This window comes from Schistocerca serialis, chromosome 4 (assembly GCF_023864345.2).
Source record: "Schistocerca serialis cubense isolate TAMUIC-IGC-003099 chromosome 4, iqSchSeri2.2, whole genome shotgun sequence".
In the NCBI taxonomy this organism is placed as follows: Eukaryota; Metazoa; Arthropoda; class Insecta; order Orthoptera; family Acrididae; genus Schistocerca; species Schistocerca serialis.
Genome location: NC_064641.1, coordinates 785,628,517 through 785,653,786, shown reverse-complemented (window position 1 = coordinate 785,653,786; position 25,270 = coordinate 785,628,517). Strand labels below are relative to the sequence as shown.

General features: G+C 45.9%; 1 protein-coding gene and 1 non-coding gene across 2 annotated transcripts in view; both read left to right on the top strand.

Annotated features, from left to right (window-relative positions):
* Positions 1 to 25,270, top strand: part of LOC126474765 (protein-L-histidine N-pros-methyltransferase-like) — a 479,354-nt gene that overhangs the window by 331,431 nt on the left and 122,653 nt on the right. Inside the window, exon 2 of the mRNA XM_050102242.1 lies at positions 938 to 1,122. Within this exon, the coding sequence (XP_049958199.1) occupies positions 938 to 1,122 (185 nt within the window). The remainder of the gene's footprint in view (positions 1 to 937; positions 1,123 to 25,270) is intronic.
* Trnas-gga (transfer RNA serine (anticodon GGA)) lies at positions 10,935 to 11,018 on the top strand. Its single transcript is given in 2 exon segments — positions 10,935 to 10,974; positions 10,984 to 11,018. It is a non-coding gene; the product is annotated as a tRNA-Ser (tRNA).

Genomic DNA, 25,270 nt, shown 5'->3' with positions numbered 1-25,270 from the left:
GTGTTAATGCAAACAACAATGTTTATGACTTAAGACATATTGCTGTTGATGCACAATATCGTGATATCCACAGGATCATTTAAGTGCCAACCACGAACTGTTTTCTTGCATCTCGTTAATTGGCCCGCTATGGTCGCATGTTCGAATCCTGCCTCGGGCATGGATGTGTGTGGTGTTCTTAGGTTCTTATGTTAGTTAGGTTTAAGTAGTTCTAAATTCTAGGGGACTGATGACCTCAGAAGTTAAGTCCCATAGTGCTCAGAACCATTTGAACAATTTTTTGTTAGTTGGCAGTTTAAGTGTTTATGTCTGTATGTTTTTTGATTAACTTTAGCATTCGATACCGCTTCGCCAACTCACAGTGAAACCGTCGCCTCTTTTCCTCTACACACTTCCGGTACTACGGAAGATATTTCCTTACGTCTTAACACATGTTCTGTCATCCCGTACCGTCTTCTTATCAGTGTTTTCCATATTTTCCTTTCTTCGCCAATTGTGTAGACAACCTTCTCATTCCTTATCTCCCCAGTCCACCTAATTTTGAACATTCTTCTGTTGCACCACATATCAAACGCTGTGATTCTTTTGCCTGACTACGCTACAGATCAGCCTGTCACCACAACCTACATTGCAAGATAAGTAATGTAGACGCAAAAGAAATATTGCCAGTGTTCTGTTTTCCTTCTGTTTGCACGTATATAACGGTACACGTCAATTCATTGTTCCATTACGGAACGAAATCGACAAGCGTGTATCGGTAAGTACAGTTGACCCCCTTTTCTCCACCGATTCGAAACCAGAGCACGAACTGAAGCGCCACCTCATTACGGCTGTTATGGCTTGTGTTAAGCTTCCAGCGAATGGCGGTAGTCGTAAGGTGACACTTTTTCACGGCGCTCTGACTGTTTAGGCTGACCGCGTGTCTGTTTTTGCACAGTGGTACCAGTGCGGCGAGCTGGCGGAGCACGCCCAGCGGACGTTCCAGGAGCAGTCCGTGGACGAGGAGACGGCGCACTTCCTGCAGCAGGCGTCGCACAAGTCCGACTGGGTCTTCACGCAGCTCTGGCACTCGCTCGCGCGCTCCATACTCAGCATCTTCATGTCGCAGACCTCCATCAACGGGTGAGTGAAGCCCGCCCGCTCCCGCCGCCTTCCTTCTGTTTTTCTGCTTTCGACCTCGGCGTCTTCCACTCTGCATGCTGCGACAGTGCGGACGGGCAACACACCGAGCACTGCGCCCTACGGCATTCTCGTCTCAAGTCACACGATTAATCAAAAAATAAATGTAAATTTCTTGTCAGATTCCAAGATGGAGGTAAGATGATGTATAACTTGTGCTACGAGTGCTCTGTACAGTACCAGCCTTATCTGGAAAGTCCACTACTGGCCATTAAAATTGCTACGCCACGAAGATGTGCTACAGAAGCGAAATTTAACCGACAGGAAGAAGATGCTGTGATACGCAAATGATTAGCTTTTCAGAGCGTTCACACAAGGTTGACGCCGGTGGCGACACCTACAATGTGCTGACATGAGGAAAGTTTCCAACCGATTTCTCATACACAGCAGCTGACCGGCGTTGTCTGGTGAAACGTTGTTGTGATGCCTCGTGTAAGGAGGAGAAATGCGTACCATCGCGTTTCCGACTTTGATAATGGTCGAATTGCAGCCTATCGCGATTGTGGTTTATCGTATCGCGACATTGCTGCTCGCGTTGGTCGAGATCCAATGACTGCTAGCAGAATATGGAATCGGTGGGTTCAGGAGGGTAATGCGGAACGCCATGCTGGATCCAAACGGCCGCGATGACAGGCATCTTATCCGCATGGCTGTAACGGATCATGCAGCCACGTCTCGATCCCTGAGTCAACAGGTGGGGACGTTTGCAAGACAACAACCATCTGCACGAACAGTTCGACGACGTTTGCAGCTGCATGGACTAACAGCTCGGAGATCATGGCTGCGGTTACCCTTGACGCTGCATCACAGACAGGAGCGCCTGCGATGGTGTACTCAACGACGAACCTGGGTGCACGAATGGCAAAACGTCATTTTTTCGGATGAATCCAGGTTCTGTTTACAGCATCATGATGGTCGCTTCCGTGTTTGGCGACATCGCCCTGAACGCACATTGGAACCGTGTATTCGGCATCGCCATACTGGCGTATCACCCGGCGTTATGGTATGATGTGCCATTGGTTATACGTCTCGGTCACCTCTTATTCGCATTGACGGCACTTTGAACAGTGGACGTTACATTTCAGATGTGTTACGACCCGTGGCTCTATCCTTCTTTCGTTCCCTGCGAAACCCTACATTTCAGCAGGATAATGCACGACCGCATGTTGCAGGTCCTGTACGGGCCTTTCTGGATACAGAAAATGTTCGACTGGTGACCTGGCCAGCACATTATCCAGATCTCTCACCAACTGAAAACATCTGCTAAATGGTGGCCGAGCAACTGGCGCGTCGCAATACGCCAGTCACTACTCTTGATGAACTGTGGTATCGTGCTGAAGCTGCATGGGCAGCTGTACCTGTACACGCCATCCAAGCTCTGTTTGACTCAATGCCCAGGCGTATCGAGGCCGTTATTACGGCCAGAGGTGGTTGTTCTGGGTACTGATTTCTCAGGATCTATGCACCCAAATTGAGCGAAAATGTAATCACATATCAGTTCCAGTATAATATATTTGTCCAATGAATACCCGTTTATTATCTGTATTTCTTCTTGGTGTAGCAATTTTAATGGCCAGTAGTGTAGTGGACAAGAGTGTACGTATCCGTTCACTAGGAGGCCTGTAGTTCCTGCATTCCTACTCTTAAGTTCTGGGCGTCTACTACACGAAGACTCTTTGTCCTCACCTTATTTCCACTCAAACTGATTACACTGGAAACAAGATGTTTCAGTCTCATAAACGCTTCCGACATGCACATTGCGTCCACCCATTGGGGGATAGTGGGGTGAGACAAGCGCCCGCTCACTGCGACTTCACCAAGCTACTTGACAGACCTGAAAAAAAAGGAATGGATGCTCTAGGCAGGCGCACACAAACACAGTTACAAGGTTTCCGGCATGGAGCAGGTTGCAAAGTTCATAGATATCACTAGCAGTGACAAAAATGACTAAAAGAACTTAACAGAGGCTGATAATAAATCACTGCAGACGCGCCACTCGGAACTTCCAACATTGGACAAGTTTGGCGGTAAGTGATACTAGCCTGAGGGCTGAGTATTGTGCTACATGATTCATATTCTGTGTTTAGAGAGTGGAGTACGTATGAATCCTTAAGCGGAACAATAAACTTTCTTAACAGCGTTAGGCAGCCCGTCTATCACATATCAATGTTAACCCTGAAACTTTTCACACAATTAAATGCAGCAACGTTTGTATCATATTTAGTTACTATTTTCCAAAGAGTTCCACTGTACTTGTCTCTCCACAAGCTATCAGAAACCGATAAAAATAAAACGAAAATAATTCAATTTAAAAACAGACTATTTGAATAGCTGCTTCAGATGTATTGACCATATTGCAAATAGAATAAAATAAAATCGACCTATGTATGCTATAAAAGTGACACTTGGGATAAAGTGACAGAGCCGAAGAAGTGGCCGTTGTCCATTTTATAATTTTTGCCCTGAGCAGTGCTGCTACATTCTGTGATCATGTTGTGCATCTAACATACACCAACATTTTTGTCATTGAACCTGACAGAGGACGCTTGTTTCGTTAGTTTTTAGTAAAAACTTTTTTGATTTTCAGTCGTCGGATGTAAGGTAAGTCATTTGTATTACTCTTCTTACCTCATTCAGACGTAGATTAAGACTTTATTAAAATGTCGATGTTTAAAACGCGTCTATTGGTCTTACAAGTGTAGATTTCTTGTCGTTTCTTTCGGTTATATAGTTTCATCTTGGAACCACTAGTGGCATTTTGGTGTCCGATCAGGAAAAGTGTCCCAACAACAGATAATTACTTCCATGTATCAGCACAACGCAACAGGTCAGATTGACTTCTAAACCCTTTGGTATGCGAATATATTATGCATCCTTTTGTGACAGCGTTGAATTAAGTAAGTAATTTATTTATATTATTTAAAACCGTCTCTGTTGTATTATATTTGGTCTAATACAAAAATCCGATTCAAAACGGTTTGTTGCAGCCGCTTGGTATCATTTCAGATACTATGACACCACGATGTCCGGTAAATATATCCGTAAACCAGAACAACATACAGGGAAGCTTGCTACGATGGCACTGGCCGCATTACCCCTTTAGGTAGGGCAAAGTGGCCACTATATAAGTCTTCACAAAAATTCACATAGTTCCTATAAATTATTTTCTTTTCCACGTAAGAGTGGAGAGTGTCCATAAAAGAATCTCCCAGTTTCAGTGGTATTTTATAACAGTTAATTTAGACCACTTACAAAACCATATATTAAATTGAATATAAACTAGCCTAGTTTTTCTTACAAATATTCAGTATGTGCACAATTAGTTATACGGCGCACATCTGACCCAAAATACAATTATTTCCACACTTTGGTTAGCAAGTCCGGAATAATTAGAAGCAATAGCCTCTTCATTTCCGTGTCTCAACTCCAACAATAGATAGTGGCACAACATAGACAAAATGTTTTATAAAGCATCAATGGAAAGAAATCACATGCCGTTAGATCAGGCGAACGTGCAAGCCAACAGAAAAGTATGTTGTATTGACCATTACAACAAGTGCAACTGGCAGGGACTACGACTTTCAACCAATCTCGTTCAAGGAGATGCCAGTGGACAGGATTTCCATCTTGTTTCCAGGTTTTCAGGTTCATCTTCTAATTGGGGAAAGAGCAGTTCTTCTAAATTATCAAGACAAGCCACAACTGTTACGGTAGCTTCAGAAAGAAAAAAAAAATATTGTCCGTACACTTGACGTCGGGACGCAGTGCAGAAAAACGTTTAATTTTGGGAAATGTTGTACAGGTTCATGAGGATAATCTGACCCCAGATACGAACATTATGGGTATTTAGCTTGCCATCCCACTTAGATGGGAAGCTGCCTCATCTCTGAACACAACACGATCAAGAAATTCATCTTCTCGCTGCAATATTTCACTTACAAAGCTATAATGTGCACCATAGTCATTTTGCTGTAAATCATGTACTAAGTGTAACCAGTATGGAAGCATGTGCAAACTTTTTCTTAAAATCTTCCACACAGTCATCTCTACCCTATGATGTTCAAGACTTGGTTTCGAACTTCTTGGGACTACAAAAGTAAGATGCTCTGACCCGGTCAATTTACTCTTCAGACATTTACGGTCGTCCCGTGCCTTTCTCTTAACACCCACGTCCGGTCGTTTCGAATTGACTATGCCATGGTCAGATGTTTTTGCCACGTGGGGGATCGCAATTTAAACGAAACGCACATTTAACTGAAATTACAGATTCAGCCGTAGCAAACAGCAAAACACAAAACGCTTTACACAGAGGAACCGTCATTTTGCATATGTGGCGTTGTAAACGGGAAAATGACAAAACAGTACTTGTATATGCGCTTATCCAAAACTGTTTGATTGTGACGTTGAACCAACAATCTACAACGCTTACCGTTGATATTATCAGACTTTATAACTGTCACATTCCTTTATGGATATTCCGTATGTGGTGTGAGGCCTTATAACATGCAGATTCAAAATGTGTAAGCGGCAAGCTTTACCATAGTCATGTTTTCTTGAAAATTCGATTTCCCTTAGTCTGCCCACTTTACCTCACCTTCCCTTACCTTGTGACAGCCTTGTTGTTACATCCTGAATGGTTTTTATATCAAATGCCCATGTACACCACGTACCTTCTGCCTTGCTCCCTGTTAAGACTGTAGCTTCTCATTTCTTAAGTGGAGAACCACCAGGCTGAAACAGGACACTAGTTCTAGATCGCTCACAAAATCAGGCTATTCGAGCGTGTTGTTGCTCTTTCATGCTTCAAAAAAATGGTTCAAATGGCTCTGAGCACTATGGGACTTAACTTCTGAGGTCATCAGTCCCCTAGAACTTAGAACTACTTAAACCTAACTAACGTAAGGACATCACACACATCCATGCCCGAGGCAGGATTCGAACCTGCGACCGTAGCGGTCGCGCGGTTCCTTACTGTAGCGCCTAGAACCGCTCGGCCACCTCGGCCGGCTTGATGCTTCATCTTCCAGGTAAAGTAACCAGTGTCTGGACACCTGCAGAGATTATTTTGGTAACTATAGAATCTTGTGTCGAGATCCGGTGAGCCGGCCAGTCTGTGGATGGTTTTTAGGCGGTTTTCCATCTGCCTCGGCAGATGCAGTCTGGTTCCCCTTATTCCGCCCCAGCTACACTATGTCGGCGATTGATGCGCAAACAAGTTCTCCACGTACGCGTACACCACCATTACTCTACCACGCAAACATAGGGGTTACACTCGTCTGGTGTGAGACGTTCCCTGGGTGGGGGTGTGGGGGGGGGGGGTGTCCACCGGGGGCTGAACCGCACAATAACCCTGAAAGAGTGGTTCGGTGTGGGGCGTCGGAGGGGTGAAGTAGACTGAGGTAGTCGTCGTGGGGTTGTGGACCACTGCGGCTGCGGCGGGGACGGAGCCTCTCCGTCGTTTCTAGGCCCCCGGTTAACATACAATACAAGTGTAGAATCAGTACAAAAAAGTCATACTTTTTGCATTGCTGTTTGATTGCTTACATCTACGGCAGTTCCATATGAGTATAATAGAGAATTAATATTATTTTCTCATTTTTGAAACGTGTTATTTGCCCTTACATTATCAAATGTCTGACGGATTAGCATGCAAATGTCGACAGAAGCTCAGTGTTTGCTGTCAGTACCATTTCCTGTCGAAATTTTGGCAGTACTAATGAAACTGATCGTACTGGAATGCTGAAGATTTTTTTCTTTCTGTTTCGGTGTGTTCTGGCGCCAACTATAAACATGGATCTCAATGAAGCCGCACTCATTTACGTAGTTGCTGCAGGCAGGAATGACCATTTGGGGCAAGTAAGTCTAGAGAACATGGGCTCTAAAATGCACACCTTAAGAGCAGTGAGAACTTGCTTAGTAAAAAAAGATGTTTTTCACAGTATTGAAGATGAACATGTGCTGATAGCTCTTAAGATTTGCACTTTAGAGCCCATGTTTACTAGATTCTTTTTGTTTTGAATGAATGTTCCCGTCATATCCTCCAATTTGGTCATTCCTTCTGCGACACACTGTATATTTTCTACCACTTCGCAAAACACGGGAAGCAAAATTGCTGCAGTAAAAGAGAAGTGTTTCACAGTATCTGAGATGAAAAAAGTGCTCATAGCTCTTAAGATATGCATTTTAGAGCACAAGTTTACTAGACTTCTTTTGAATGAATGTTCCCGTCATATCCCCGAATTTGACCATTCCTTCTGGAAGACTGTACAGGACGTCCCAAACGATTAGGGTCAATTATGCGGTAGATAATCATGAAGAAAGTGTTTCGTGAGAAGGAAGCCATGATTGCAAATGAATACTCAGCTAGTTCGAATTCTTGAATGAGCAGCGCGTGTGAGATACGTGTTTGTAAACTATTTATGTTTATGATGTCACTTTTGTGGCTCTACCTTGAAGAACGGTAGAGGAGAGCGTTGTACGTCGGAACACTTTTCAGTCTTTCGCCTCTAGCCAGCCCGGTGATAGAAGTTTTATATATTTTCTTATTCCATTTTGAAATGATAGCATTCTGTGTCCTGCACTCTATTTTTGAAATTACAGAAATCACTTCAGAAAAGTAAAACTTTTCCAAATGTGCTGTTCCAAGGTACATCGTGGTTATCTAGCTAGGAACAAATATTCTATTCCAATTTAAAGGTGTTGCACTCGAGAAAATCTTGTCGATACAGCATTTAATAGTCTGTGTGCTATATTATTACTCTGCTACACACCAATGATCAGTAACTGAAATCCAATTAAGAAGAAGTATTATAATGTACGAGTTACAAGTAAAAAACGTTTTGATACAGAAGCTGTCGGCAAATAACACAAATTTTCGTTTTCAAGACGGGGGAAATTTGTAGAAGACAGTAAATAAATTGAATTCATTTGAAGATACCACATGCTCCATGACAGAAACATTCTTCAATTTCAAGGTACAAGATGGCGACAAATGGAGTATAAACCTAACAGTCCACACATTATATATCTGGTTTAAAAATGCAGTAACGTGACAAAAGTCATGGGATACCTCCTAATATCGTGTCGGATCTCGTTCCGCCGGTGTAGTGCACAAACTGGGCGTGGCATGATCTCAATAAGTCGTTGGAAGTCCCCTGCAGAAATATTGAGCCTGTACAGCCGACCATAACTGCGAAGTGTTGGCTGTGCAGGATTTTGTGCACGAACTGGTGTTTCAAATGCCTCTGAGCACTATGGGACTTAATTTCTGAGGTCATCAGTCCCCTAGAACGTGGAACTACTTAAACCTAACTAACCTAAGGACATCAACACATCCATGCCCAAGGCAGGATTCGAACCTGCGACCGTAGCGGTCGCGCGGTTCCAGACTGTAGTGCCTAGAACCGCTCGGCCACTCCGGCCGGCTGCACGAAATGACCTTTCGATTATGTTCCATAAATGTTCAATGGGATTCATTTCGGGCTATATGGATGGCTTAATCGCTCGCTCAAATTGTCCAGAATGGTCTTCAAATCAATCGCGAACAATTGTGGCCCGGTGACGTGGAGCATTGTCGTCTGTACAAATTTCACCACTGTTTGGGAACATGAAGTCCATGAATAACTGCAGTCGGCCAGTGTGGCCGAGCGGTTCTAGGCGCTACAGTCTGGAATCGCGCGACCGCTACGGTCGCAGGTTCGAATCCTGCCTCAGCATGGATGTGTGTGATGTCCTCAGGTTAGTTAGGTTTAAGTAGTTCTAAGTTCTAGGGGACTTACTAATGACCTCAGATGTTAAGCCCCATAGTGCTCAGAGCCATTTGAGCCATATCTCTTTTTTTTCTTTTTTTTTCTTCTTTTTTTTAAATAACTGCAGATGATCTCCAAGTAGCCGTGTCCGCAACTCATGATCTAGTGCCTAACGTTGCTGCCTCTGGATCACGGAGTCCCAGTTTCGATTCGCGGACGGGTTGGGGATTTTCTCTGCCTGGGGACTGAGTGTGTTGTCCTCATCATTCGTGGCAGTAGTTAGACTGGACTGTGTACAAAAATCGGGCTGTGAAAAAATTGGGACTTTCTATGGGCGCTGATGACACTGCAGTTGAGCGCTCCACAAACCAAACATCATCCAAGTAGCCGAACATAACTATTTCCAGTCCACGATAAGTTCAGTTGGATCCGAGCACCATGTTTATGGAGACACCACCAGCTTGCAAAGTGCTTTGTTGGCTACTTCCGTCTATGACATCGTGGAGACTGCGCCACTCTCAAACCCTATCATCAGCTCTTACCATCTGAAATCGGGACTCATCTAACCAGGCCACGTTTTTCCAGTTGTCTTGGGTCCAACCGAAACGGTCACGAGCTCACGAGAGGCGTTGCAGGCGATGTCATGCTGTTAGCAAAGGCACTCTCGTCGGTCATCTGCTGCCATAGCCAATTAACGCCAAATTTCGATGCAATGTCCAAACGTATGCGGTCGACGTGCGTCCCACATTGGTTTCTGTGGTAATTTCACGCCGTGTTGCTTGTCTGTTAGCACTGACAGCTCTATGCAAACGCCACTGCAGTTGGTCGTTAAGTGAAGGCCATTGGCCACCGCGTTATCCGCGGTGAGTGATAGTGCCTGAAATTTAGTATTCTCAGAACATTCTGGACACTGTGGATCTCGGAATATTGAATTCGCTAGCGATTTTCGAATTGGATTGTCCCATCCATCTAGCTCCAGCTACAATTTCGCGTTCAAAGTGTGTGTATTCGCTTTTTGGGGCCATAATTGCGTCGGAAACGTTTTCACATGAAGTCAGCGGAGTACAAATGACAGATCCGCCAATGAACTGCCCTTTTATACCTTGTGTGCGCGATAGTACAGTCAGTTGTATATGTGCATTTCGCTAACCCATGACTTTTGTCACCTCGATGTACACAAAATTTTATTCACCATAAAACTCTGCAAACTGAAGAATTAACTGTTAGAGATTATACAGCCTTAATACCATGTATAGAACTCGGAATATTTACAACCCCTGCACAAAACATAGCCTCACGTCTTGCAGTGTAACACACCACTTCGTTAAAGTGATGTGTTGTTCAGTGTATCTAGAACGAACGAATGATAGTCGTCGACTGCTGAAGATTTACTTCATGTAGTTTGGTAGGTGGGACGCGCGTATTCAACGTAGGGTTTCTCTGTGGCTGCGTGTTAACTGCATGACAATGCAGACGGCGTTGCTAGGGCGGGACGGGGTGGCGCTGGCGGCTGCTTATGTTTGGCCCCACATACTGTTCTCTGTGTGTTCCGTGTGCAGCGGATCCCCACCTCGGAGCTGCGCCAGCCATCGTGGAGCAAGACGGCCGCGATAATGCATCAAAAAGTCACGGAACGAAACAAGTTCGAGTTGGTAGGTTTTCTATGAACTGTGACTGTGATCGTTGCTAATGCATTTGAGATACACTTGTCAAGCAGACAGGGAATTGTTTGAAGCTGTTTCGTAAACGTAAAAAGTTGTTGTAATGCATATGATCTACGAAAGAACAAAATTCTCTCATTTAATAATATGGAGAGCAGTAGGCTGTTGTTAACTTTGCAGCACTCAGCAGCAAGTCAACGAGATAAGAGGCATACACGGTATAGCTGGACGCTGATTTGGAGATATAGAGAGAGACTTTCAAGTCAGGACGCAGGTAACGATAAAAAACGTTTTGTCGTTAGAAGCCTACCCTCTCGCTATAGTATTGCATTACTCGGCAAAGCCGGCCTGAGTGGCCGAGCGGTTCTAGGCGCTACAGTCTGGAAACGCGCGAACGCTGCGGTCGCAGGTTCGAATCCTGCCTCGGGCATGGATGTGTGTGTTGTCCTTAGGTTAGTTAGGCTTAAGTAGTTCTAAGTTATAGGGGACTGATAACCTCAGAAGTTAAGTCCGATAGTGCTCAGAGCCATACTCGGCAAAACTGTCACGGAGGTAACGAGTAAACATTTTGGCCTCACAACTACAAAAACAACAGAAAATGCCGGAAGCTACTTATGGCAGTCCATAATGCGTGTGCCTTTATGTGATTCTAAAATCATTAGATTGAAGTACCGGAGCCGGCCGGTGTGGCCGAGCGGTTCTAGGCGCTCCAGTCTGGAACCGCGCGACCGCTATGGTCGCAGGTTCGAATCGTGCGTCGGGCATGAATGTTTGTGATGTCCTTAGGTTAGTTAGGTTTAAGTAGTTCTAAGTTCTAGGGGACTGGTGACCTCAGATGTTAAGTCCCATAGTGCTCAGAGCCATTTGAACCATTTGTTAGACCTTGAACATAAAGAGTATACCTCTTACTGAATAGACTGTGAGAGCATTTTTTTAAAATTCGGTCAATAATTATATGATGTATCGAAAATCAAATTTTTGTTGCTCCTGGAAGCCTGTAGGCAGGCAACCTGCAACGCGAAGCTTGTGGCATGAACGCCTGCTTACTAGCACAGATGAACCTCATTTGTTGATGCAAAGTGTTAAGTTCATTTCGTCAATAATAAAATTGGTATTTATTTCGTACAATTAGTCCTTATCTCAAAATACTTGGTTTAGGATTTTTTCGTCATCTGTATACGCTAACCTTGACCCAATATTTTGGGACACATAGTATATCCTTAAGGGGACCTGCTCGTGAGAAATGACCAAAAATTTGAAAAAATATTTGTGGTCTGCAGAAAAGAGCATTTGATGCCGATTACAAAAATATGTACTTTATAGATATTTTCGTTTTCCGTTCGTTCGTAAGTGTAGTTTAAACGTAATGTTGCACAGGTGCATTTTAAAGTTTGTCGGAATGCGGCATGTATTCTTCTTTTCCTTACTTTTTTCATCTTTTAGATATGGATCGTAAATACAATATTCTATAAGTCTCTGACTACATAAAACATACTTTGTTGATTGTAATCTCAGTTATTTCAGAACAGCAGCTTTGGACAAGGGCGTTAATTTCAGTATTGTATGAGCCAATATTTGTAACTGTTATTGGCTAATAATTAATATCAATGAAAATCCACTTTATTTTTGCCACTCTGAAGTGTATTAATAATAAATAACATTAACCCATAGTGATAACTTATAGTTGTATAAACCACTAATTTCAATGCTAAAATATTCAAAATAGATGAAAAACTACGTGGGGTGTATTACTTTCTGAAATTGTTTTCCAGATTGCAGCATACACCAGCACCTGTAATACCCAGTAATACATCATCTTGCGCTGATGCATGACTGCATTCGTCGTGGCATACTGTCCACTAGATCATCAAGGCACTGTTGGTCCACATTATCCCACTCCTCAGCGGCGATTCGGCGTAGATCTCTCAGATTGGTTGGCGGGTCATCTCGTCCAAAAATAGCTTTTTTCAATGTATCCGAGGCATGTTTGGCATGTCTGGAGACTAAGCTGGCCATTCTCATGTAACAATTTCGATGTCGTGATGCAACGCATTCGCAAAATGTACGCGATTACACGATGAGCGCGAGAATTGTCCTCCACTAAGACGAATCCCTCTCTGAAATGCTGCCGATATGATTGCACCAAATGTCGGAGGATGTCATCCTTGTATCATATAGCTGTTCGATTGCCTTCACTGACCACCAATGACGTACATTGGTCCTATATAATCCCACCAGCCGGCCGAAGTGGCCGTGCGGTTAAAGGCGCTGCAGTCCGGAACCGCAAGACCGCTACGGTCGCAGGTTCGAATCCTGCCTCGGGCATGGATGTTTGTGATGTCCTTAGGTTAGTTAGGTTTAACTAGTTCTAAGTTCTAGGGGACTAATGACCTCAGCAGTTGAGTCCCATAGTGCTCAGAGCCATTTGAACCATTAATCCCACCACAAAACATCAAGGAACCACCAACTTTCTGCACTCGCCCGACAGAGTGTCTAAGTCGTTCAGTCCGACTAGACTGCCACCAAAAAGTGTCCGACGATTGTCTGGTTGAAGGCATATGTGAACAACTTGATGCCAGTTGTGACGTGTCCATTCAGCTTGTTGTTGGACCCATCTGTGTCGCGCTGCATGGTGTCCAGGTGTCAAAGGTGGACCTCACCATGGACGTTAAGTGCGAAGTTGCACTTCATGCATCCTATTTGGAACAGCTTGAGTCGCAACACGATGTCCTATGGCTGCACGAAAATCATTATTCAGCATGATGACGTTCCTTTCAGGGTTCCCACTAGCTGAAATCTGTAAGTAGCGGTCATCAGCTGCACTAGTAGCCTTTGGGCGGCCTCAGCGAGGCAAGTCATCTCTGTACCTTAACGTCCGAACAAATACGTTTTGGTTCACTCTGAGACATCTGGTAACTTTTCTTGATGAGGGTCCTTCCTGACACAACGTGACAATGTGAATGCGATCAAATTACGGGACTGACCTTCTACCCGTGGCGGAACTGCTGTCAGCACAAGTTGTGTTCTTCCTTGCTGGTGTTATGACTGGAACTGATCGGTTGTATTACCCACCCCGTTGGATAGGTACTGCGCATACATTGTTGTTTACATCTTTGTGCAGGTTAAGAGATACCTATGTACAATCTAAGGGACTGTGTTATTGATGCAATATATACTGATCAGTCAGAGCATTATCACCACCTATCTACTATCGCTATAAACCCGTCCAGGCGATAGCAACGTCACCTGGCGAGGAATGACTGCTAGTCAGACACACGCACGGTGTATGTAGCATCAGTCCACATGCTGTCCGTGATTGGAGCGGGGATGGCGCGCGATCGGTCTGAGTTAGACAGGGGGCAGGCAGGTTGTGATGGCCCGGACGCTCTGCATGAGCATTTCGAAAACTTCACAAGTTGTCGGGTGTCAGAGGACTGCTGTTGTTGTGTGTCTTCAACACGTGGCGAAACGAGGGTGAAACCACGTCCAGACGTCGTGGGGTTGTGCGGCCACCTCTCGTTACAGACGTCGGACATCGTAGGCCGTAAAACAGGATAGGCGGCGAACTGTGGCGGAACTAACAGCACTGCTGGGCAGAGTGCTGCTAATGATGGGTATCTGCAGCCGATGACCCATGAATATGCCAATGTTAACACCACGACGTCGGTAACTACGACTGAAATGGGTCCGCGACCATCGGCTCTGGATGTTGGCGCAGTGGCAGAGCGTTGCGTGGTCTGTTGAACCTCCATCATGACGATGGGAGAAGGCGAATCCGTCTTCTTCCAGGGAACAGGTCATTGACACCTGTACTGCCGGACGGAGACAAGATGGCGGCGGCTTCATTATGCTGTACAGGATGGCAGCCAGTCAAGGAATATTTTAGGGAATTAGTGTAAAAAATTTATTCCAAAGGCCCAGTGGAAACTTTACAAGTTTTCTCCCAGATTAATTGACGCCGTGTGTACATGACACAAATCGCTTGTCTTTCGAAACCGAGGCAATTCTGTCCAGTTAAAGCTGCTGACAGAAGACGCCCTGAGCCCTCTGCTGAAACTGCTAGCGAATTCACGCCATTGGTTTTAGCCAATAGCGTGCACGGGATACGGATCACGTGTGCGGACTCTGGAGTCTTCTGCGGTGCCGAACACAGTTTATTCTCTCTCTTGTAATCCAGACCTCGAGCAGAAGAGACGTCTTTTTGGAAAGCAGAGCCTCTGTCTCTGGTTTTCACGACCGGCTACCAACGTAAGTTAACATGAACCATGAACCGCTTCCCCTTCCGTTGCCCATTTTAATAAATTGTTCGACCTCCTAGACTGGCCTAAACCTGTTTACTTCTGACCCTAGGCGCGCCTTTTGTACGCCGTATATTGAAATATATGCTCTTCATTGTACTTAGTTCCCTGTTTTTTCATTTAACGGCAGCCCTGGATGCCCAATATCAAATCCTGACCTCTCGACCTCTTGCACACTGCCGCCACGAGGTATATTTAACAACCTTTTTCCCCCTTCCCTCCCATTTTATATATTAACATTGGTGCCAGAAGTTTCTCTCCCCATCCCCAAACCACGTACTCTTTTACATTTGGTGTCAGAAGTGGGATGTAACAACTACATCCCCCCTTCTCGGCACGAATTTTTTTACAATGTCCCGAGGAACATTCACGTTGGCATCCTTAGGTACAGTAGACCTCGTGCAAGGACGGCCAAGGATTACCGTACACTGGTTGCAGACCACGTACACCCCTTCATGACGATCATGTTTCTCGATGGCAATGGCATTTTTCAACATGATAATGCGCCGTGTCACAAGGCCACGAGTGTGATGGAGTGGTTCGAGGAACACAGTGTCGAGTTCCAGTCGATGTGCTGGCCCCCAGCTCCCCATATCTTAACCCGAACGATCACATTTGGGATTGATTGAACGTGGCGTCCCGCTCCCCAGAATTTACGGGAATTATGTGACGTGAGTGTGCAGATGTGGCGCCAGTTTCCTCCAGCGACCTACCAAGATCTCACTGCTTCGATGCCCCGACGCGTTGCCGCTGTTATCCGTGCCAAAGGTGGTCATAATGTTCTGGCTGATCAGTGTATTTTCTCAGAAATGCTTTGGATAATTGTTTATAAAAATTTTGAGCTACTTCTGCTTTATAGTCCGCAGCTCGTGGTCTTGCGGTAGCGTTTTCGCTTCCCGCGCACGGGGTCCCGGGTTCGATTCCCGGCGGGGTCAGGGATTTTCCATGCCTCGAGATGACTGTGTGTTCTTGTGTTGTCTTCATCATCATCATCCCCATTACGGTTGGAGTAAGGCAGTGGCAAACCACACCGCTACGACCTTGCCTAGTCGGCGGTGCGGGTGGCCCACATCGTTCCCTATGCTCCTCGGAGTATGAGACCGCATCATCATCTGCTTTAAAGATTGGTAATACTGTGAGGGGGAAGAGAATGTTAGAAAGCCAGCCCGTTCAGGGAGCGAGAACAGCGTTTAGTGCGTGCTGTCCGACGCGTGGAGGAAGACGTACGCAGGGCCTATCCAGACGGATTGCCCACGATGGGAGGCGACGCCATTGCAGAGGTATCGACGGCGGCCATTGTCGCAGCTCCCGTCTGGCGTGACAGTCGCGGGCGGAATGGGCCCTCGCTCGCGCGCCCTCAATAGTCGCTTCGGAAGCGAGGCGCACGGATATAGACGGCCGCGCTATAAAACTGTTCATGAATTTCTATTGCTCTTAAATTTTCATTTAAACTTCCATATTTATTTCTTGTCGCACATAGATTATGCATGAGGAACGGTGCATCTGATGTCCCTGCCGGCCGTAATACCGGCGGAGCATGCAATTCGGGAATTGGGCGAATAAAGTGGACTGTCTGACTGGGCTGCTTCCTGCGCGGCGCGGCGAGGCGAGGCGAGGCGAGGCGAAGCGCGTTCATTGCCGCAGTGGCGGGCGCCTCGTTTAAATCGAAATGGAATTAACCTCGTTCCCTGTTCCCCGGTCCCCGTGCCAGGAGGGAAGCGCGCCCCGGCGCTGTCGTCCGCCGTGTGATCGCCCAAATTGCTTCCGAAACACCCCCTGTTCCCCGCACAGCCTGCACCTGTAGGACACTGTACCTCTTTACCATAAGTACTTGCCATACGTGATCGCAGATCTCTGTTTGCAGTCTTCCTCGTAACAAGGTATCTTATCTGTTCTCCTTACGTAAGATGTCGGTGGTGTCAGGGGGTGCAAGCCAGCAGCTAAAGGTACCGCGAATGGCGGTTTAAGGCAGCAGTTAGAAGGTCGTTGTGTCCGTACCTTCCTCCGGTGGCGTTTCTACCAGCTGTTAAAGTGGAATCTCCATTCTCTGAGCCATGTAGCCTTTACAGAAACACCTGCATCTTGCACAGACGTTGTAACAGTATCACAGCAGACAGGAGAATGAATGTTCGAAATATCCTCTGCCGCAATATGTACACGGGGACGCACAGTGATGCTACGTGTGATTTACAGGTGAAAGTCCAGTGCGTCCGCTCCCTACTTCTCGTAATTGGATTTTAGCCAACTTGCTTACCTCCCGCCTGGTAGATGCTCCCAATTCCTTTCGCCTCCATCGGTCGCGAGCTCTAACGCTTGTACCATAAACAGTGCATAATAATGTGACAAATTGATAGGTTTAAATGCTAAGCATAATAAGAAACTTAAAATGTTGGGATGGTAACTAATTTTTCTTTCTTGCACCAATCGCAAAATTATTAAAACGATTTCTAGAGGCACTGTGTCTTCAATATTCATAACAAGATTTCCGGTCATTAATCATTAGTTATCGAGCCCCGAAAAAGTCACAAAAGTACTTCAGACGATCTTGGAAACAACGTAACCTCCAACAAATATGTTTTCCAAGGCAACTGTGACACTTAACTCCGTCTTTATACGGAGTTGCACTTCACACAATAGTTCGCCTGTTGCCACCTCGGAAACCGATCGTAGACTGCCTTGGATTAACACAACATCTGACCCGAAGCAATTACACTGCTGGCCACCGGAAGTGCAACACCAAGAAAGACAAGAGGTAGCACAACAAAATTTATTTTGTAGATAACATGTTGACCAAGTATCAAATGATTACGTTTACAGACATCTGTGACATGTGGTTCCTGCCAGAATCAGTAGCCAGAATAGCCGCCATTGTTGGAGATCACCGCTGCCACACGTCTCGGCATTGAGTCAAAGAGACGTTGGATGTGTTCCTGGGGTACAGCAGCCCAAGCAGCTTCCACACATTGCCAAAGATCATCTGGTGTGGCTGCTGGGGATGTAATCTGCGTCACTCGTTGAGCAACAATGGACCACATGTTTTCTATCGGCGAAAGATCCGGAGAGCGAGCCGGCCAGGGAAGCAATTCAATCTGGTTATTGACGAAGAACCTTTGGACAATACGTGACACGTGTGGTCGCGCATTATCCTGTTGAAATATGGCTGTGGCCGAGCCCTGAAGGTAAGGAAGGACAACTGGCTCCAGCACCTCGGATGTGTAGCACCGGCTATTTAAAGTACCGGCAATGCGTACTAGAGGCGTGCGAGAGTAATATCCAAAACCGCCCCGTACCATAGTACCCGGTGCAAGACCAGTGTGGCGGTGCATAATGCAGCTGTCCAGCATCCTCTCTCCACGGTGTCTCCACACTCGAATCCGACCATCGTGGTGCTGCAGACAGAAGCGTGCCTCGTCAGTAAAGACAACGTCATTCCATTCTGCCGTCCACATCCGTCTGTCATCACACCATTGGCGACGGAGACGTCTGTGGTTCTGCGTCAGTGGTAGACGAAGCAATGGACGTCTTGCGGACAGACCACTCTGCTGTAAACGGCGTCGAATGGTACGTGCAGACACTGGATGATGCGTTACAGACGCAATGTGCTGTGCTATGGTTCGGGATGTCACTGAGCGATCCGTCACTGCCATGCGCACAATTTGCCTATCAGCACGTGCACTGGTGCACCGAGGTGAATGCGATCGACCACGTCGGTCCGTCGTACCCTCCTGCATCCAACGGTCACATATCCGCATTGCAGTTGTTTGGTTTCGTCCAACACGACTAGCGATTTCTCTGTATGATAATCCACAATCTCGGTAAGCCACTATCCTTCCTCTGTCGAACTCGGTTACTTGATCAAAAGATGTTCGCTGTTGTCTACGAGGCATAACTGATCGTCTTGTGAAACAACCACAAGGTAAACACACGTGCCGAACGTACACTCGTCGAAATCGCCAAGCCTTAAATGGCGCTATGAGGTGGCGCCACAGGCGAGCGTGATGTGCGTCTGCGCTGAAATTCTAATCAGTTGCATATCTCATCGCTGCAAACTCATGGTGTAAATTTCACTCGATTCGGATGCTTCCTTCAGGGTGTTGCATTTACGGTGGCCAGCAGTGTATTATACGAACTGTTCTGTCTTTACATGAGATCAGATTTAATGCACTGATTCATTTATTACATCTTCGGAAACCGATCCCACACTTGTAGTGAGCTGTCTTAACGGTTTAACACTGCCATTTCAGGGCGTAAGTGCGGTTGGGTCATCCTTTCCATTGCTAAACACTGACAGGAACTAAAATTTGTAATTACCATTTCGTGATGAATTCTACTGGTCAATTCCTCTTTCCATATGGGTTTCTTGGGTGTTATCGATCAGATAGCATATGCAGGACTTTTAACCGCCAGTATTTTTATAGAGTATTCTGTACACGTTCTATTTCTATCAAGTAATCGAGTCGGTCTGTCCGATCATTGGTGTGTTAGCTGCTGAAGATAATGTCATAGCTAAGCCTCAAATAAATGATTACAGTGTGCTGTTCCTTAGAGTACCGCTCTCTATTCGCCTTGTGGTTCTTCCTCATCCTTTTTGATCCTTTAGAATATTCGAACTGTATCCGGTTACATAATGTCAGCTTTTACCACACTTCAAGTTCTTGCACTTTCTTCTCCACATTTCGGACGGCCCACGTTTCACTTCTGTCCAATGATGTGCTCTAGATGCACGCTTTCAGGAACATCTTCCTCAGCTCCATGTCAATATTTGATGTCAGCAGAGCTCTTTTATCGGAGAAAGCTTTCTTCGCCTCTGTCAGTCTATTTCTGCTACCTTCATTACTCCTGCCATCGTTTGTAACCTTGCTTCCTAGATAGGACAATTCCTTTAGTTCTTCCAGTGCTGTGTTATCAGTTCTGACGTTAAGCAAGTCGCTATTCCCCGTTCTTTTTCTCATTATCATATATGTCTTTGCTGCGTATGTCCACAAGTCATATTTCGTATTAAATATACGCCTTTCAACAGAACTGCTAAGCCTTTAGTACATGCTCTCAGGCCAGTGATTACACTTTGATTCCACAACGTCTAAATAACAGATGGGTGTGCGTTTAACCGCATTGTATTTCGTCCTGACAGTTATGTCTCAACGTTATTCTACGTCGTACTATTCGCGCTGCCTGCTCTCACATGCATAGCAATTGCGTGCTATATGCAGATGACACATGCGGTTTACAGAGTTGCTAGTATGCATGCACTTGTTTCGTGCAAAGCCACTGTGGTAAAATACTCCTTCCATGAATTAGAGCGTGAGTTCAGAATTTAGAATATCGTGAAATATCTAGGAACAAAGGCCAAATAAATCCCAAACGGTAAAACTATGAATTTTAAATTGTGAATAATGATAATGTGGGGCATGATTATAATTTGTTTTATAAAGGAGATAATACATTGAGAAGGTAAGCTTTCTGTCTTTTGTCTCTCTCTAAAATCATTTATGTAATTGTTCTGAAACAAACCGCAGCGTAACAAAATTTAGAGTAAATATTATTGGGACTCCATTTATGCAATAAGAAATTAATCTATTTTGTAGGAATGTTCAACTTTATTAGCCCGTATAAAGCCTCACAAAAAAAGCGAAGCACCCAGAAAGATACGACCAGATGTCAGTATAGCTTAATACACATTTGCAACATAGGCGGATATGTAAATGATCAGAGTTACAATTCTCTGTGACAGGTCGAATGTGTTCGTGTTTAATGTTGTTACAAGGCTTGGTGGGATATATAAGGGGCATAAACTACGTCAGGTTTTCAGTTATCATTGTGGACATCCAGATGCCTCATATACGTGTGAAACAGCATTATCGGCACCTGTCTGAGTTTGAAAAGAGGTCACATTGTGAGTGTCCATTTGCTCGGCTGGTCAAACCCTGTATATCCAGACTGAGGGGCATTCGATTGTGACAGTGGCCCGGTGTTGGACTGCAGGAGGACGTGAGGGCAGGTATACACGTCATCGAGGTTCCGGTGGATCATGTCAGAGCATCACATGGCAGGGTCACCGTAATGTTTACCAAGTACATCTCAACCCATCCACTTTTATGCCTGGTACTCTAGAACATGTGATCGACCCTCTGCAACATTCTGTGTGGCATTTGGAGTAGTGCCTCGACCGGGAGACATGCACCGCTGATGAATGAATGGCGTCGCATTGCGTTCAGCGATGAATCACGGTTCAGCGCTACCACACATGACCTTCGTCTCCGAGTATGGCGGCAACCTGGGGAGGGATCCCACTCTTCCAATTTTAGGAGAGATGTCATGGTGTGGGTTGCTGTCGGGTATGACTTCATGCCAAAGCTGGTAGTAACCGAGGGAACTCTGACGGCACAACGGTACATCACAGACGTGGTGCTTCCTCATGTGTTAGGCCTGCCTCTCGTGCGAAAGTATCGTGGTGCCATTTTTCAAGAGGACAAAGCTCGTCCACACATTCCACGTGTCTGTAAGAACTCACTGTGCTTGATGTTGAGGTTCTTCTGTGGCGGAGAAGCTATACAGATCTGCCCCCTATAGTATATATATGGGACCAGCTTGCCCGTCAAATCCGTCCCAGTGCCGCCATCCAGTATATATAAGGACCAGTTAGGAACGTTATGGGTTAGCTTCCTTGAGGAGAGGATACAAAGGCGTTATGCGACCGTTCCCAACCGAATCAGTCCATGAAGGCAAGACCAGAGAGTGTACTACGTCATACTGATAAGAGGGCTCATACAACCCAGTTCTTTGTAGAAAAGCAAACAATGGAAAATGCATCATGGAATAGTCTGGCCTAGGCGGCCAGAGACTGTGGTCATTTGTGTGTGTGTGTGTGTGTGTGTGTGTGTGTGTGTGGTCCTGATGAAGGCCTGTTCGGCCGAAAGCTTTGTTTGACGGTCTTTTTGTTGTACCTATCTGCGACTCAGCATCTCCGCTGTATGGTGGGTAGCAACTACCCTTCTCATAATATTGCCAGTTGTTTCTAAATTTGACTTGTTTTGTAATCCATGAAATTACGTCATATGCCCTCTCAACTCGTGGAGTTTCATTTCGTTCCATGCTTCCCTGAGGGTGTTCCACAGTTTTTTGTCAGGCAGCGTAATTTTCTCAGTGATGACTGCGTTATGTACTGTGTGATATATTTTGCCTCCGACACTTCTTTCCATTTTAATATGTCAATATATAAGAATAAATTGTATACTTCTTTACCTTCCATCTCATCGTGAGCCAGCGAGTAAAGATGCGAAAACTGCCATTTATGTATTCGGTCTCATACGCGTACTCCGTCCTATCAGATATGTATTTTCTTCTAAATAGGCATGTTGTATTGATGTTATACTTATGGTAACGCTACGCATACGATACCAGAAGCGAATACAGTTACTTTTAGATCTCTTTTATATGTTTTTATATTCCCATTTTTGCGTGATGATGAGTTTATATCGCGAAACGTGTTGTAATATTCAGTAATTTAAGCGAGTTATCAAAGAAAATTGTGACTGGTGGCAGTGTCCCAGAAGTTTGTTCACAAGATCACTTAAAAGTTGTTGACAGAGTAAAATTCCAGATATTTTGTCGCATTTCCGGAAGATAAGCTACATCTGTCTTGTCCACTGTACATTGTTGAACTACTGCTCTTCTTAGTTTTAATTATTTTTGGTTGAAGGAACTGCCGCGAGATGGACGACTGCGATTATCCGATAAGTGACTCGAGCAGTTGGGCCTTTAAATCCTAATCACGTTGGTCACGGTCGGGATCTAATTAGCGCTTTTAGCGGGGAGGCTGGAATTCTATAAATCAGCCGCGCCTGGAGGTATTTAATTAAAAGTAATATGGCGGCGAGGCGCGTCGGCACCGAGGCGCGCACACTGTGTTCCCGGACACCGTTTAACGAACGTCTCGCGGAGATCCGATTGGCCCCCAGATGAGATGGCGATAAGGATTTATTTATAAGGTCCTAAGGGCCGACCGCCGAGTTGCTGACAAGGTGCTTTATAGTTGGCTCCGGACGGCACGCAATGCTCCGAGGCGCCAAGCGAGGCCGGGCAGAGCCCAGCCCAGCCATAGGGGCGGCGTGGCGCTGCGCTGCGCAGTAGGCGGCCACCGTTCTCCAGTACACACCTCTCATGTCACCGTTTTCACTGTCGCAGGACATACAATGTACACTACTGGCCATTAAACTTGCTACACCAAGAAGAAATGCAGATGATGAACAGGTACTCATTGGACAAATATATTATACGAGAACTGACATGTGATTACATTTTCACGCAATTTGGGTGCATAGATCCCGAGAAATCAGTACCCAGAACAACCACCTCTGGCCGTAATAACGGCCTTGAGACGCCAGGGCATTGAGTCAAACAGAGCTTGGATGGCGTGTACAGGTACAGCTGCCCATGCAGCTTCAACACGATACCACAGTTCATCAAGAGTAGTGTCTGGCGTATTGTGACGAGCAAGTTGCTCGGCCACCATTGATCAGACGTTTTCAGTTGGTGAGAGATCTGGAGAAATTGCTGGCCAGGGCAGCAGTCGAACATATTCTGTATCCAGAAAGGCCCGTACAGGACCTGCAACATGCGGTCGTGCATTATCCTGCTGAAGTGTAGGGTTTCGCAGGGATCGAATGAAGGGTCGTAACACATCTGAAATGTAACGTCCACTGTTCAAAATGCCGTCAATGCGAACAAGAGGTGACCCAGATGTGTAACCAATCACACCCCATACCATGACGCCGGGTGATACGCCAGTATGGCGATGACGAATACACGCTTCCAAAGTGCGTTCACAGCGATGTCGCCAAACACGGAAGCGACCATCATGAAGCTGTAAACAGAACCTGGATTCATCCGAAAAAATGACGTTCTGCAATTCGTACACCCAGGTTCGTCGTTGAGTACACCATCGCAGCCGCTCCTGTCTGTGATGCAGCGACAAGGGTAACCGCAGCCATGGTATCCGAGCTGATAGTCCTTGCTGCTGCAAACGTCCTCGAACTGATCGCGCAGATGGTTGTTGTCTTGCAAACGTCCCCATCTGTTGACTGAGGGATCGAGACGTGGCTGCAAGATCCGTTACAGCCATGAGGATGAGATGCCTGTCATCTCGACTGCTAGTGATACGAGGCCGTTGGGATCCAACACGGCGTTCCATATTACCCTCCTGAACCCACCGATTCCATATTCCGCTAACAGTCATTGGATCTCGACCAACGCGAGCAGCAATGTCGCGATACGATAAACCGCAATCGCGATAGGCTACGATCCGACCTTTATCAAAGTCGGAAACGTGATGGTACGCATTTCTCCTCCTTACGCGAGGGATCACAACCACGTTTCACCAGGCAACGCCGGTCAACTGCTGTTTGTGTATGAGAAATCGGTTGGTAACTTTCCTCATGTCAGCACGTTGTAGGTGTCGCCACCGGCGCCAACCTTGTGTGAATGCTCTGAAAAGGTAATCATTTGCATATCACAGCATCTTCTTCCTGTCGGTTAAATTTCGCGCCTGTAGCACGTCATCTTCGTGGTGTAGCAATTTTAATGGCCAGTAGTATTTTACTTGTACCAGGGGCCTTCAATAATTAATGCAACGCTTTCTTTCTCTCGGCCAATTTCAGTTGAAAGAAGTTCCGAATTTGTGGTGGGACATCGTGAAATATTCCAACTTCAACCAGTATATTTTCACGAAGTTCCCATAGGTGGCGGCACTATACGTAGCATTCAAATGGCATCTCTACCGGAGGTGCGTTTCATGCAGAGAGATTCATTGAGTTTCTTTTGGCAGAAAACCACAGCATCGCAGATATCCATAAGCGCTTGCAGAATGCCTACGGAGACCTGTCAGTGAACGAAAGCACGGTGAGTCGTTGGCCGAGACATCTGTCATCATCGCAACAAGGTCGCGCAAGCCTGTCCGATCCTCCGTATGCGGACCGATCGCACACAGCTGTGATTCCTGCAGCGTTGTAACGTGTGGACTCTCTCATTCGAGGTTATCAGCGCATCACAGTCAAACACTTCGCTGTTCAACTGTCGGTAGTGCTGACACTCTCGTCCGCCAGTTGGGATACCTGAAGATCTGCAACCGCTGGATTCCTCACCGTCTAACAGAAAACCATAAAGAGCAACGAAGGACCATCTGTGCGGAAAGCTTGCGCTTTATGAGGCCGGTCGTGACAAATTTTTATCGAACATCGTCACAGGCGATGAAACATGAGTTCATCACTTCGAATCGGAAACAAAACGACAGTCCATAGAGTGGTGCCCCATCACCGCTCCTCCGAAGAAAAAGCTACCCGTTCAGCCGGTAAACTAATGAGGACGGTATTCTGGGTCTCTGGAGGGG